Source organism: Ochotona princeps, chromosome 3 (genome assembly GCF_030435755.1).
Source record: "Ochotona princeps isolate mOchPri1 chromosome 3, mOchPri1.hap1, whole genome shotgun sequence".
Classification (NCBI taxonomy): domain Eukaryota; kingdom Metazoa; phylum Chordata; class Mammalia; order Lagomorpha; family Ochotonidae; genus Ochotona; species Ochotona princeps.
In genome coordinates, this window is record NC_080834.1 from 3,520,806 (window position 1) to 3,536,258 (window position 15,453).

The window sequence follows — 15,453 nt, forward strand, 5'->3', positions numbered from 1 at the left end:
GGGATGAAGGCCAGTTAGGAGAAGCCACTGTTCTTGCTAGGACAGGAGGTGAACTGAGTAGGGCTGGCTCATGAACCCACTGGTATGTGTGAAACCTGGCACTAGGAGGGGTTCTGATGGAGGAGCCTGGGCAACTCCTCTGACAGGACACAGACCCTGCAAGTAAGCGCAAGAAGCATGGAACGAAACAGCCCAGAAGAGGCCATGGAAAGTGTCCCAAGGCAAACATTTGGCATGGGTCAGGGGCGGACCAGGCTGATCAGTTCACGTCATCCACTGGCGAATCCAAACACTGGAGCAGAGTGTGGGTCAGGCCAGGTTCGGTCATGACAAAAGCAGTACACAACACGGAATGCCAAGGTGAGGTTGCCTGCGCCAGATGTGACCGCAGCACCCAACCAACACACATGAGAATCAGGAAGGGATGGGGTGGAGCCGGCAGGGGAATAAGGGGTGGTTCCCTTGCTGGACAGCTACTCCCACTGGAGAGCGTGAGCTGGGATGGGGACAGACCAGACTAGGCAGGGCTACAACACCTGTGCGCCTCATGTGGACCAGATCAGGGATAAGCCAGGATGGGCTGATTATTCCTACTGGTGCAATCTACAATTAGAGTGGGTGAGGGTTGTTGGGGCTTAGCCACAGCAGAAGTTGGCACTGGGGGTTAACACTGTCAAGTCTAACCACAGAACCACCTGGAGAGTGCACAATCTGGGAGTGAGAGAGACCTGGGAGGGAAATAGTAGGCTCCCCCCTCTTGGGTTACCACTCCCATGGGAGGGAAAAAAAAACTAGGGCAGGGGCAGGGGGTGGCTAGACAGAGAGGCACTCAACAACATACGTGAGGGCTAGATAGTTGAGCTGGTTAGATGGAACTAAGCTTCAATACCCTTCGACATGTACGAGAGCCAAATGGGATATGGGGCAGACTGGACTAGTCTGCCACACATACTGGCAAACCAGGGTAGGGGCGGGCCTGGTGGGGGTTATTGTGGGTTGCTCCAAATAGGCTGCAACTCCCACTGGTTGATGTAAGGGCCAAGTGTGTGCTGGGCAGAACCAGGCTGGACTGCAACACCCATTGGTTCCAGTGGAAGTCGGGGCTGAAAACAGAACCAACCCAGCAACTGCAACCACCAGCTGATCGTAGTGATGGACTGTGCCGGGCCCTGTACTTGCTAGAACATACAAGAATCTGGTCTGGGAACACCTCAAAGTTTCTTTTGGGGATCTCCCCAATCAAAATGGCAGACTCAGAACCCTAACCAAGAAAAGACGGAAGACACAACAGGTCAATCAACCACCTCAGCTATATGTTGGCAGCGAAATACTGGACAAATGGAGACTATGATGGACTACGTCAATCAGTGGATTCTTCAACAACCTCATTGTGCCTGGAGTGGTGAGATTGGCAGCGATTCACAACTGGTGAACTATGAAAACCACTTGAGCAAGGATCTCACAGCATGCCCCACATCGGGGACCTGGGATGGGTGGGAGACTGGGTGGGCCTTCTCCCTCATTATTCCCTTTACCTCAGATATATGAATAAAATTAAAAAAAAAAAAGAATTGTGAGGCTCTAGCGCTGTGGGGATGCCTTCGATGCCAGCATCTCCTATGGGTGTTGGTTTGATTCCTGGCTGCACCAAACTATCCTGCTGTAATATAACATGCCTAGGCAAGCAGTGCGAGATAGGCCCAGTGCTTGGGCCCCTGCCACCCATGTGGGAGTCTGCAGAAAAAGCTCCTGGCTGGAGCTCAGATCAACCCCAGCTGTCAGGGTCACTTGAGGAGTGAACCAGTGCATGGAATCTCTCTCTTTCTGTAATTCTGCCTTTTAAATAGATAAATAATCTTCAAAAAAACAAATCAAAAAGAAGCAGTTAAACATACAATGACTACAAATCTACTGCTTCTTTTCAGTGAAAAACTTGCACTGTTATCTTTTTAAAAACACGTCTTCTGGGCCCAGCACAGTGGCCTAGAGGCTGAGGTCCTCTACTTGAATGCGCCAGCATCCCATATGGATACCAGTTCTAATCCTGGCACCCCCACTTCCCATCCAGCTCCCTGCAAGTAACCTGGCAAGGCAGTTGAGAATGGTCCAAGGCATTGGGACCCTGCTCCCATGTGGGAGACTCAGAAGAGGCTTCTGGCTCCTGGCCTTGGATCAGCTCAGCTCTAGCCGTTGCGACCACTTGGGGAGTGAATCATTGGATGGAAGATCTTCTTCTCTGTCTCTCCTCCTCCCTCTATATATCTGAGTTTCCAATACAAAGAAATAAAATCTTTTTGAAAAAACACATCTTCTTAAAGCGGATACCTAAATTAAGTAATACATGAAAGAACTAACTGACAAAGAATTCATAGAGTTAAATACACAGGAGGTTTAACTCACCCACTGACTCTCCGGTATCGCTGTCTGATTTGCTCTGTAAACATTTGTCAGCGTTCATTTCCTGAAATTTGTGCCGGGCCCATTGTGCCAGATGGTCGAGCATGGAGAACACCGTCTGTGTGCTGAGCTGACACAGATCAGACGCACTGTCCTGGGTACTTATGGAATGCTGGTCGTCATGCTTTAGAACTGCCATAATTTCTGCATAAACCTAAGAGAACTCATTTTATGGTTAATAACACATGCATGTCATATAACTGCGTTATGGCCTAACAAACAAGAATAACCATTCTAACGTAATACTTCTCAAAAGAAAATAGCAGGATTGACCTTTCTTATCTAAAATTAAGTCAAAATTATTCTCACACATAAATATGCAGGTCAATAAAGCAAATATGAATATTGGAAGTTTTCTGTCAAGGACAATAAAGCTGCTGTCTGATACTAAAGAATAGTAACAGCTCGTTATTCAAAAACGCTAATTTCAGAGTAACTGACAAGCTAATATAAAAACAAGACTCGAGAAAATTGAGGAAACTGTCTACGACACTGAATAAAAAAAATCTCCTAAGACTATTAAAACTGATAATCTAGAAAAGAATCATAAATTTGACATTCACATTTAAAATTTCTATGTGTGAAAAAGCATATACAGGGGTTAGAAACAAATCACTAATTTGGAAAGATGTTGCAAAATATGACTGCCAAAATGATACCCAGAATATATACAAAATTGTACACAATCACACACCACAAAGAGCCAAAGGATATAAACACACTTTACAGAAATCTAATCCAAATGGCTGAATAACACAAACTTTGTAGTATTAACAAAAATGCAGATCAAAATAATAAAACGTCTTTTTAAAACTATCATTTTACCTAACATTTAAATGTTAGAAAAAAACAAGTATTGGCAAATATCTGGAAAGCAGATACGCCCATGCACTGCAGGGGTTATTAAATCAGCACAAATCTGCACTCTAATAATTAAAAGTTTAAATGAATGCACCGTAAACTCCAACAGTACCACTTTGCAGTATCCACCCTAAATGTATACAGATACTTGCAAAAGTAAGCACTGCTATGGTACTCATCATAACATGATTTAGAAAAAGAACTGGAATCAGAAATTCTAACGATAACGGTACTTAAATGAGCTATGGCAACACTACACAATGGAAGGATTTTACACTATGCACTTGTTTCAAGAGATGAATTCTAGATACTGGCAAATGGAACACAGAAATAGGCAAGTTGCAGAACGGTCTCCACATTAGGATGTCAACGTAAGAGAAAAGGAAAACAAACAATAAACCAAAATACATCAAGGGAAAAAAAAAAGGTCTGGAAAAAGTATATGTCATGTTAATATAAACACTCCTGGGGATATACGGCCAGGACTGGGAGTCAAAGGATGTATTTTGATTTATGTGTATAATTTTAGTTTTTGCCTTAAGAACATACTAATATTCTACTTATTTAAAAGAAACTCCACAAAGCGTTATGAAATTAAAGGTAAAATATTTCCTCCATCTCCCTGCCTAAATCCATAGGAAAAGTCATCATCAATATTTGCTCATTTATCTGTTTTGTAGTATCTCTTGGTATATTTGGGCGTTTGTAACACAGATTATCATTTTCTCCGGTGAGCATTGCATAATTTTTGATGAGCAAGTTCAAAAAGGATTTTTGTGTGTTTTTAAACATGTACATGAACATATATATACTTCAAACAAAAGTATATCTTGTAATATATAGTCTTTTAAAAACTCCTTAGAAAAATTAAAACCAAATAAAATTCATCTCTCACCTCCTGCTGATCTTCTTCAGTACAACCCAACAAGACATACACAAGAATATGCGGAAGTAGATAGATGGTCACCTTGAAATCATGCTTCATCATGATGCTACAGCAGGTGAAAATTTTACTAGCAAGCTCATCTCGGACCTGTAAATTCAAACGGTTTGGGCGATGTAAGTTGTTGCATACATTTTTCTCTGTTACCTGAACGCCAATAAGTACCACATGAGGTAATAATGCCATGGCAGAGTGGGTATTCTCTCACGGAGCTAGGCACTCCCACACAAGCAAGAAGGGGTTTTTGATTACAGCCTCATTACATGTCCCCACGGCCTGCACTGAGTCCCCTACCTGGCTTGCAAGGCAACTCACTCTATGACATTGTATTTTTCAATGTGCTTCATTTTATTACAGATTAACTTTCCTAATTATAGCATTTTACTTCACTAAGGTAGCATCTTTCCTGATCTAACAAATAAATGAAAGAGCTAAAAAGTATGAACTGGTGCAGTTTAGATTAAGATTCACACTTTCAACAAGTAATAAACAATGCTTATAAGTTATAGGAAAAAGCAAGACATGCAAAACTGAATTTTCTTCAGTGCACATATTTTAAAACATGGCACATGCCATACATATATGCAATTTTTCTTTTGTCAATTGAAAAAGAAATTATTCAAAGTCGAATTTTCTTGATATGTCTTAAGTTTTGATTTAGCAACATTACTGGCATTCAATTTTTTTTTCAGATACAACCCTTCATTCAAAACAATAAAAATAAATAAAAGAATCCAGATTTAGAATTAATAATAATCTACATTTTATGCATATTTCACTGTGCTCATTTAAAAATGACAATTTCTTCTAAACTACTAGCTACAAAACATTATAAAGAAAATTATAAAAAGTAACAGAAATGTGAATTCAAAACAAGATCAGTGAGAGCCAGTATGTGGTACAATGAATTCATCATCCTCCTGTAATGCCAGCACCCCATTCTGAAATGTTGGTTCCAGGCCCACCTGTTCTACTTTTGAGTCAGCTTCCTGCTGATGGACCTGGGACAGCAGCAAAACATGGTCCAAGTAACTGGGCCCCTGCTGCCCGTGTAGGAGACCAGGATGGAGTTCCTGGTTCTTACCTTTTGGCTTATCTGACACAGATCTGGCTGTCACAGCTATTTAGGGAGTGAACAAAGACATGAAGACTTCCTTCTATCTCTGTCTCCATTTCTGCCTCTCTCTCCTTCCCTCTCTTTCACTATGCCTTTCAAATACATAAATAAATAAGTCCTGAAAATCGATTCACATTAGAAAGACATCAGAGGGCCCGGCGGTGTGGCCTAGTGGCTAAAGTCCTCGCCTTGAACGCCCCGGGATCCCATATGAGTGCCGGTTCTAATCCCGGTTGCTCCACTTCCCATCCAGCTCCCTGCTTGTGGCCTGGGAAAGCAGTGGAGGACGGCCCAATGCATTGGGACCCTGCACTCGAGTGGGAGACCTGGAAGAGGTTCCTGGTTCCCGGCATCGGATTGGCACAGCACCAGCCGCTGCGGTCACTTGGGGAGTGAATCATAGGATGGAAGATCTTCCTGTCTGTCTGTCCTCTCTGTATATCTGACTTTGTAATAAAATGAATAAATCTTAAAAAAAAAAAAAAAAAAAAAAGAAAGACATCAGAAATAAATCTGCTCTTCCATGAAATCTGATTAAAAAAAAAAAACTTATTTATTTGAAAGCACAGTGAGAGACAGAGTGAGAGGCACAGTAAGAGAGATCTTCCCATTACCGCGTTTACTCCCCAAATGCTTGCAACAGGCAGGGCTGGGGACAGGCAGAACCCAGAACCCAGAAACTCAAGTGTATGCACACAGCTGGCAGGAGTTCAAACACTTGGGCTACCATCCACTGCCTTCCAGGTGCGTCAGCAGGAAGCTTCATCAGAAACACTGAGTGACCAGGAGTCATATCAGGCAATATAATCTGAGGTGTGAACATCTCAATCAGAGGCTTAACCTGTTATGCCACAATGCTCACTTCCTCTCCCTAATGAAATCAGATTTTCAAGTATCTTTTTTTTCTTTAATTTTGGAGGAAATTATGTGTTTTCTTTTAGAAATGTTATTAGGGGAAAATTCATGATACAAAAAAACTTTGTAAAAATTTTCTGATATAACATTTAGTATGTTAAAAATTGCATTGCTTTTTAACACAAAATGAACAAATATGAGGTAATAGACATTTTACTAAATCATTGATTCACTGATTTTATTTATGAAAGACAGAGAGTGATCTCTTCTGCTGGTTCACTCCCTAAGTGCTTGCAACAGATGAGGCTGGGTGAAGCTGGAGGCAAGAAAAAGGACTTTGATCTGGCTCTTCCGCTAGGTGGCAGAGTTGCAATTACTTGAGCTATCACCATTTGCCTCCCAGGGAGTGCATTAGTAGGCAACAGGTATTGGAAACAGTCAGAACTCAATTCCAGATACTCTTAAGTGCAAAGTTGGTATCCTGCCCATCTTTCTGGCAACACATTAACAACATGATAATTTCAATAAAACACTTATTACCTTCACACAGAAACTATTAATAATAGCATTTAACAATTTTTTCAAAACTTCCTACCACTATATGCACAGCCTATTGTGGGTGGTACACATTCAAATGTTCTAATTTCCTTTAGACTTTTGCGTTGGTTAACAAACTAAATAAGGTTCTCTTACCTTAGTTATAAGGTAACCTGCCCAAGATGCTGACCATTCTGCAAAGTTATTACCTAATTTACTTAAGTAAATTGGTTTCTTTACTTCAGACCAATCTGTGGACTTTTGAGAACTCTTGTATCTGCAATTTTAAAAAATGTATTAAAAACATGTATAAATATACACACATATTTGTTGAGAACTTTAACATTGGTAAAGAGATTCAGAACTCTACTAACAACACCTGCTGGCACAGATGTGGGAAGAGAGGTACCTTCCTTCACTGTTGGTGGGAGTGTAGGCTAGTACAACCACTATGGAAGGCAGCATGGAGAGTGCTAAGAGAACTGAAAACTGACCTGGCGTGTGACCCAGCTATCCCAGTGCTGGGAATATGGCCAAAGGAAATGAAATCTGCCCATGAGCAAGGGATCTGTAGTCCTAGATTCACAGCAGCACAATCTACAATAGCAAAGACATGGAAACAACGCAGATGTCCCTCCAAAGAGGAGTGGATAAAGAAGCTGTGGTGTTATCTACACCATGGAATTCTATTCATCCAGCTCCCTGCTTGTGGTCTGGGAAAGCAGTAAAGGACGGCCCAAGGCTTTGGGACCCTACACCCATGTGGGAGACCCGGAAGAACTACAGGTTCCTGGCTTAGGATTGGCTCAGCTCCAGCTGTTGCGGTCACTTGGGGAGTGAGCCATCAGATGGAAGATCTTCCTCTCCGTCTATCCACCTTTCCAATAAAAATAAATAAATCTTAAAAAAAAAAAAAAAAAAAGAATTAAGTTCTATCATTTGCAACCAAACGGTCCCGACTGGAGACCATTATGCTCAGTGAAAAGTCAATCCTCAAAGGGGATATCATATGTTCTCTCTTATAGAAGGTAACTTCCTTGAAAATTACAAGATCAAAAGCCCTTTTGATACTGTTTTTGCTACATCTCAGGGTTTGATATTTTGTTTTTCATTCTCATTTTTTCAAAAAAACATTTTTGTTCTTCCTGTTAACTTCCTCGCTGACTCCCAGGTCACACAATAGCATCACTTGCTTCAGGAAGGTCTTTGACTTTCTTTTTCACTTCTTCAGTGACACGTTGGCCATTCAGCAGTATGTTATTCAACTTCATGACATTGCAAATTATCTATTTTTCTCTCTGTTGTTGATTTTGTTTTGTGAATTTTCATTTAAGGGGATATACAGGAACTATGCAGTACAGACTATCACATCCAGATGTGAGGATACAATGCAGTATGCATCTCTACTTCCACATCAAAGATGGACTCCCAATGAAACTGTGAAATATATCTTGACAATAGGATGCTGGACTCTGCCATGGTTCATACCTAAAATGTCAGGATACTCTTAAGCAGCAGGACAATGGACTTATTATGACTGTTTATGAAGGACGATACTATTACAATAATATAGGGAAAATCAGTGGGGGAGGGAGAGTAAAGGAAATCCCAGAGCCTATGGAACTGTATCATTAAACAAGAACAAAACTGTGTCAATCTTCAAGTACCTCAATACTAGTCTGCTTTTACTAAATCTGGTTAAAGACACTTTTCTAGTATCCTTCCTAAGAGTGAGGCTGAAAGTCATTCTTGTATACTTTACATATGTCTAAGGATGTAAGCCTGCCTCCTACTCTTTCTCAGGTCCTTCCAATTCCATCCTTGTATAACAAAGACATGTTCCTCTGAAGTTCAAGCCATCCAGTTAAACCATACTCCTGCTCCTTCTGGGCATTTATAAACTCACCAATTACCAATGGGAATAATGGCAGTACATTCCTCCACAGTTTTCTTTCTTCCTCAATTCTCATGATCATCCTGAGAGACATCAATGGCTGTCTACATCAATCAAACTAAAAATAAAAACTTCTTCTATGAATTTATCCTCTGACCCAATAACTGGGGCTCCTTTACTAATTGAAAAAAAAAAAAGTCTTCACTTTCAAAATTAACTATTCAGACATTTCATTCTGTGTCCTTAATTTTCAAAATTAAATTATTCCACCCAGTTACTCCAACACACCTGACTTCTCTCAGTGAAACATAATACAATCTTTTCTTTACCTTTCTTAACAGATTAATCTCAATGTTCCTACACCTCTGGTACTCTGTTTATAACATCCTCTTCCCACACCATTTTAATGTTCTTTATTAGCCAATCTACCAATCTTGTAGCAATGTAAATGCCTGCCTTTACTGAAGTATCACACTACAGTATAGGAAGAGAAAAATCATTAATCTGCTTATTGGACTACTATAGTTATATCAATATATAGATATATACACATACTCATATATAAAACACATACATCTATGTGTATATGTGTGTGTGTGTATATAAAGATTTATTTCTTTATTTGCAGGCCAGAGAGAGCTCTTCCATCAACTGGTTCACTTCTCAGACGGCCATAATGGGCTGAGCCGGGCCAGGCTGAATCCAGGAGCCAAGATCTTTCAGATCTCTCGTGTGAGTGGCAGACACCAAGTCCTTGGGACATCTTCTGCTAGTTTTCTCAGACACATTAGCAGAAAGATGATCCAAATGGAGTGGTCAGGATACAAACTTGTGCTCCTAAGAGATGCTGCCACTGTAGGCAGCAGCTGGACCTGCTATGCCATCATGCTGTCCCCCACTATATACATTGTTAATTTGCAGTGTATCCAAATCAACTCCATCACCACCTGCAGTTACTGATATTACCTCCAACAATATCTCCCACTTCACAAAAAAAAAAAAAAACAGTAACCACTTTCTTAACAATCAAATCCATAATTTTGGTTTGCATTCCGCCAACACTTTATCTTTCTCCTTTAGAGGGCCATGGCTCACCATTTCTGGGTGCTCGTTGGGGTCTTTACTATTTCAATTATCACATCTCTCTTCCACTACTTCAACATGACCTTTTCCATTTACTCCTCTAAATTAACATTTAGGTGAACACCTTCAAGTAACTATACTTTTAAAATTTCATGTGAGTAGGTGTCCCCTTGACCCACCGAAAAAATGGGTTCCTTTGGTTCCTCATTATAAGCTTCAGAAATGACAAATGTAATGAATATTCCCAAACAGTATGCACTATACATTCCAAGTTTCTAAAAGTTGAAAACCTCAGTAATCTTTCAGTATAATTATCACACTAAGCCAGTTTCAATTTCTAAGTCACTTCAAGTACAAGTCTTAAGGTGATTCTATAAAGTTTAAAAAGGAATTTAAACATTTTTAGGTGATAAACCAAGTTTTGCCTAATCACATCCTGATGTTTTTTCTTTCAGTTATTTTTAATGATAATTTTGAATTGCAAGTAATCTGGTTTAAAAAATTAAATCTCCCTAAAATACAGTTATCTTTTAAACTAGCTAAGTTTAAAGATTGCATAATTTCAATTGCCAAAATTTTTAGGAGAGTATAGAACATAACTTTGAGGTAGAAAAAAGAAATGCCTGCAAGGATCTAGAGCCAGGAATGCAATCCAGGTCTCCAACGTGACAGGCAGGAGGCAACCCACAAAGTACATTAGCAATAAGCAGAAATTGAGTGGACCTAGGACTCTAACCCAGGCACTGTAATGTGGGTTTCAGGCGTCCAAACCAACATCTTCATAGTGACACTAAATATCCATCCCAAACCCTTACTTTCAGGAGCCAAATATCCTAATTAGCAGATCTTGGGTAGATAAACCTCCTAATTTCCACCAATGAAGCACCTCTGAGAGATTCCTCCAATATCTCAGACATAAAAACCTGTATGAATTCTCAATGCTTTGCTTAAGATCACAATTCCGTAAGATCATAATCACAGCATATGACCAAACAGAATCCACTTTTTATTAAGAAACAACAAGTAGGGCCCGGCATGATAGCACAGAGGTTAAAGTCCTTGCCGCGAACACGCCGGGATCCAATATTATTGCCGGTTCTAATCCCGGTGGCGCCACTTCCCATCCAGCTCCCTGCCTGTGGCCTGGGAAAGCAGTCGAGGATGACCCAAAGCCTTGGGACCCTGCACCCACGTGGGAGAGCAGGAAGAGGCTCCTGGCTTCAGATTGGCTCAGTTCCAGCCGTTGCAGTAGCTTGGGGAGTGAACTGTCAGATGGAAGATCTTCTTCTCTGTCTCTCCTCTCTTTATATCTGACTTTCCAATAAAAATAAATAAATTTTATTTTAGAAAAAGATAACAAGTAGACAGAACATATTGACTCCTTATGAAATACTAAATTGAATAAGAAGGGGAAAATGCTTGCTTATGCTTACAATATCAATCCCTACAAATTCCTCTCCTAAAGCAAGGAATTCCATTCAATAAGGTGGGATTGAATAAGCAGCTGACCAGTCAGCTAAAAGTCAAGGACTCTCTGCTGGGAATTTTTAAAAATCATCTCCTTCATTCCTAAGAAAGATCATAAATGGTTAGTAAAATAATGGACAATTTCATGATGAAAGTACAGATATTTGAGCCCTGAATGTGGCACAGTGGGTTAATCTGTTGTTTGTGTTGTGGGTATCTTTTTTTCTTAAAATTTATTTTATTGTATTGTTGTTGACAATGGTTACATAGTTAATTACGGTTAAAAAAAAAAGGTTCGGCGGTATAGGGTAATACTATTATGTCCATATTGTTTCCATCATGTATCCGAGGTAAAGGGGAATATTGAGGGAGAAGCCTCACCCGGTTTCCCGCCCACCCCAAGTCCCGGATGTGGGGCATGCTCTGAGATATTTGCTCAAGTGGTTTTAATAGTTCCCCAGTTATGAATTGCTGCCAGTTTCGCTTGATGAGGTCGTCCACTGATTGATATGGTCCATCATAAAGTCACCGTTCGCCCCATATTTCGCTGCCAACAACATACAGCTGAGATGAATGATTGACCTGTTCTGTCTTCTGTCTTTTCTTGGTTAGAGTTCTGAGTCCAGCAGTTCGATTGGGGAGATCTCCAAAGAAACTATGAGGTATTCCCAGACTAGATTCTTGTATGTTCTAGCAAGCACAGGGCCCGGCACAGTCCATCACCCCGATCAGCTGGTGGTTTCAGTTGCTGGGTTGGTTCTGTTTTCAGCCCCGACTTCTACTGGAACCAATGGGTGTTGCAGTCCAGTCTGGTTCTGCCCAGCACATACTCAGCCCTCACACAAACCAGTGGGAGCTGCAGCCTAGTTGGGACGACCCACAATAACCCCCACCAGGCCCGCCCCCTACCCTGGTTTGCCAGTATGTGTAGCAGTAGACCAGTCTGTCCCCCATCCCATTTGGCTCTTGTACTTGTCAATGGGTATTAAAGCTTAGTTCCATCCAACCAACTCAACCATCCAGCCCTCACGGATGTTGTTGAGTGCCTCTCTGTCTAGCCACCCCAGCCCCCGTCCAAGTTTTCATGCCCTCCCACGGGAATAGTGACCCAAGAAGGGGGAACCCACTTTTTCCCTCCCAGGTCTCTCTCAGTCCCGGTTTATGCACTCTTTAGGTGGTTCTGTGGTTTGACTTGATAGAATTAGTCCCCAGTGCAAGCTGATGCTGCGGCTAAGCCCAAACATCCCTCACCCACTCTAATTTATGCTTGCACCTGCAGGAATAATCAGCCCATCCTGGCTTTTCCCTGATCTAGTCCACATGCAGTGCACAGGTGTTGCAGCCTTGCTTAGTCTGGTCTGTCCCCAGCCCAGCCCAAGGTCTCCAGTGGGAGTAGCTGTCTGGCGAGGGGACCAGCCCCTTAATCCCCCTGCCAGCTCTGCCCCTCCCTTCCTGGATCTCACGTGTGCTGGTTGGGTGCTGCAGTCAAATCCAGTACAGGCAACCACGCCCTGGCATTCCATAATGTGTACTGGTTTTGTCGCAACCAAACCCGGCTCAACCCACACTCTGTTCTGGTGATCGGATTTGCCAGTGGATGACATGAACTGATTCAGCCTGGTCTGCCCCGACCCATGCCAAATGTGTGCCAGTGGGAAACTTTCCATGGCCTATTCTGGGCTGTTTCCTATCATGCTTCTTGCGCTAACCTGCAGGGACTGTGTCCTGCCAGAGGAGTTGCCCAGGCTCCTCCATCAGAACCCCTCCCAATGTCAGATTTTGTGCATACCAGGGGGTCCTTGAGCCAACCCTACTCAGTTCACCTCCTGTCCTAGCAGGAACAGTGGCTTTTCCTGGCTGGCTTTCACCCCATTCTGGTTCTTGTTGTTGGATGTTTCAGCCCAGCCATGGCTCGTCCATACCCACATACAGCTCACACGTGACTTAGTAGGGGGTTGAGACCCAGCCTAGTCAGTCCCACATCTACCGTGGTTCTCCATGACACCAGGTGGTGTTGGGGTCTGAACTGGCCTGGTGCATCCAATCCCAGCTCACGTGTTGTGGGTATCTTATATGAATGCTGGTTTCGGTCCAAGCTGTTCCAATCCAGCTCCCTGCTTATGAGCCTGAGAAAGCAGCTGCAGACGGTCCTAGTGCTTGTTGTACCTTGGTGGGAGACCCGGATGAAGTTTCAGGCTCCTGGCTCAGCCTTGGCCACTGCAGCCCTTTGGAGATGGGCGATATCTAACTCCATATTTCAAATAAATAAATACATCTTAAAAAAAATTACAAAGAAAACACAGACACGGCAATGCTAAATAACTTGCCTAGAGCTTCAGAGCCAGCAGATTACAAAGCCAAGAGTAAAATCTATATTTATGAAACTTCAAAGGTCATTAACTTTCCAGTAGATCACAAACTCTTTTTTTTTTTTTTAGATTTATTTTATTTTTACTACAAAGTCAGATATACTGAGAGGAGGAGAGACACAGAGGAAGTGGAGCTGCCAGGATTAGAACCAGCAGCCATATGGGATCAAGGCGAGGACCTTAGCCACTAGGCCATGCTGCCAAGCCCCAGATTACAAACTGTTAAGCATCTAAAAGCGATATATAAAACATAGAAGAAGGAAGTGAGGAAAGTGAAGGGTCCTCCAAAAAGGTAAAGAGAAATATAAATTTTAACTTTAGAGTTTTATATTATGTTGAAAAACCCATAGTTCATAATGCTAGTCACAAGGTATAAAATTATGTTTAACAACTTCCTAAAAAATTATCTAGCAAGTAAATATGCAGATCTCAGGATGTTCATAAGGAATATACTCTTAGTTCAGGCATTTAACTAATGATCTGAGAAGGATTTACCTAGGGTCATGTATCCAATAAGCATGTAACATCTATCCAGTAAAATTACAGATTTTAACTAAAAATAATTTACAATTATATCTTGGTAAAGTTTTATTGTATATTCCACAGAAAAAGGGGGAAAGATAGAGAGATTTTCAATCCACTGATTTATTCCTCCAATGGCCACAACAAACAGGGCTGGGCATCCCTCAAGATATCTCACGTGGGTGGCAAAGTCCCAACTACAAGTACTTGAGCTATCTTTTGCTTCTTTTTTAAGTACATCAGCAGGCAGCTGGATTATAAGCAGAGCAGTTTAGACTTGAACTGGCACTATATATGGGATGCCAGCATGGCAGGTGGCAGCTTAACTCACTTTGCCACAATCCAGCCTCTAATTCTATAGATTTTAATCAGTTGTAACAAGCCTACTTAAATCAAAAAAGATTAGAAAATAGATTTTTAAAAATAAAGGGAATGGTAGTGGAGAGGCTGCCTTCACTAAGCAGATTTACACTTCCTTTATATTAATAGTTTCTGGGTCCAGACCATGTTATGTTCTCCCAGCAGTTCTGGATGATGGTGGAATATTCCACGTTCCTACTGGGGAAAGACATCCCAAGTAAACTAGGGACCTGAGTAACTTTCTATATGCATAAAGACAGCCAAATCCCTACCATTTGCTGTATATCATTCCAGAGCTTTGGCTCCTTATATGAAGACATACATCTTCAGGTTAACCCATGGGTTTGGGTCTCACATATAAGCTAGCTGGGCCTTAAAAACCCACCTGATTAGTATTAGGCCTAAAACCCTCTCCTGTCAGTTCCTATTTGCTTTTAAAAGGGTTAATAAACATCGCCTAAAGTAACAGCTAAACTGGACAAAGCTGCCAAAAGAATCTATAGACAACCTTCACCTATATGGACAGGTCTTTGTGGAGGACACAAAGACCCAATCTTTTGAGAGGTACAATGAGGTAACTTTAAAAATGTGTTGAGCTAGTTAGTTCTTCCATTTGATATTCCAACTCTGGAGACTCCAAATTTGATTAGCACCCTTCTTTCTTTTTTTTTTTTTTTAAAGATTTTATTGTTATTAGAAAGCCAGATATACAGAGAGGAGGAGAGACAGAGAGGAAGATCTTCCATCCGATGTTTCACTCCCCAAGTGAGCCGCAACGGGCCGGTACGCGCCAATCTGATGCCGGGAACCTGGAACCTCTTCCGGGTCTCCCACACAGGTGCAGGGTCCCAATGCATTGGGCCGTCCTCGACTGTTTTCCCAGGCCACAAGCAGGGAGCTGGATGGGAAGTGGAGCTGCCGGGATTAGAACTGGTGCCCATATGGGATCCCGGGCCTTTCAAGGCGAGGACTTTAGCTGCTAGACCAT

The 15,453-nt window shown here is 41.8% G+C and overlaps 1 protein-coding gene across 1 annotated transcript in view; it reads right to left on the minus strand.

The window, feature by feature from the left end:
- Positions 1–15,453, minus strand: part of ATR (ATR serine/threonine kinase) — a 117,112-nt gene that overhangs the window by 45,816 nt on the left and 55,843 nt on the right. The window contains exons 25-27 of the mRNA XM_058661393.1: positions 6,927–7,047; positions 4,214–4,351; positions 2,401–2,611 (exon numbers count right to left, since the gene is read on the minus strand). Coding sequence (XP_058517376.1) covers positions 2,401–2,611; positions 4,214–4,351; positions 6,927–7,047 — 470 coding nt within the window. The remainder of the gene's footprint in view (positions 1–2,400; positions 2,612–4,213; positions 4,352–6,926; positions 7,048–15,453) is intronic.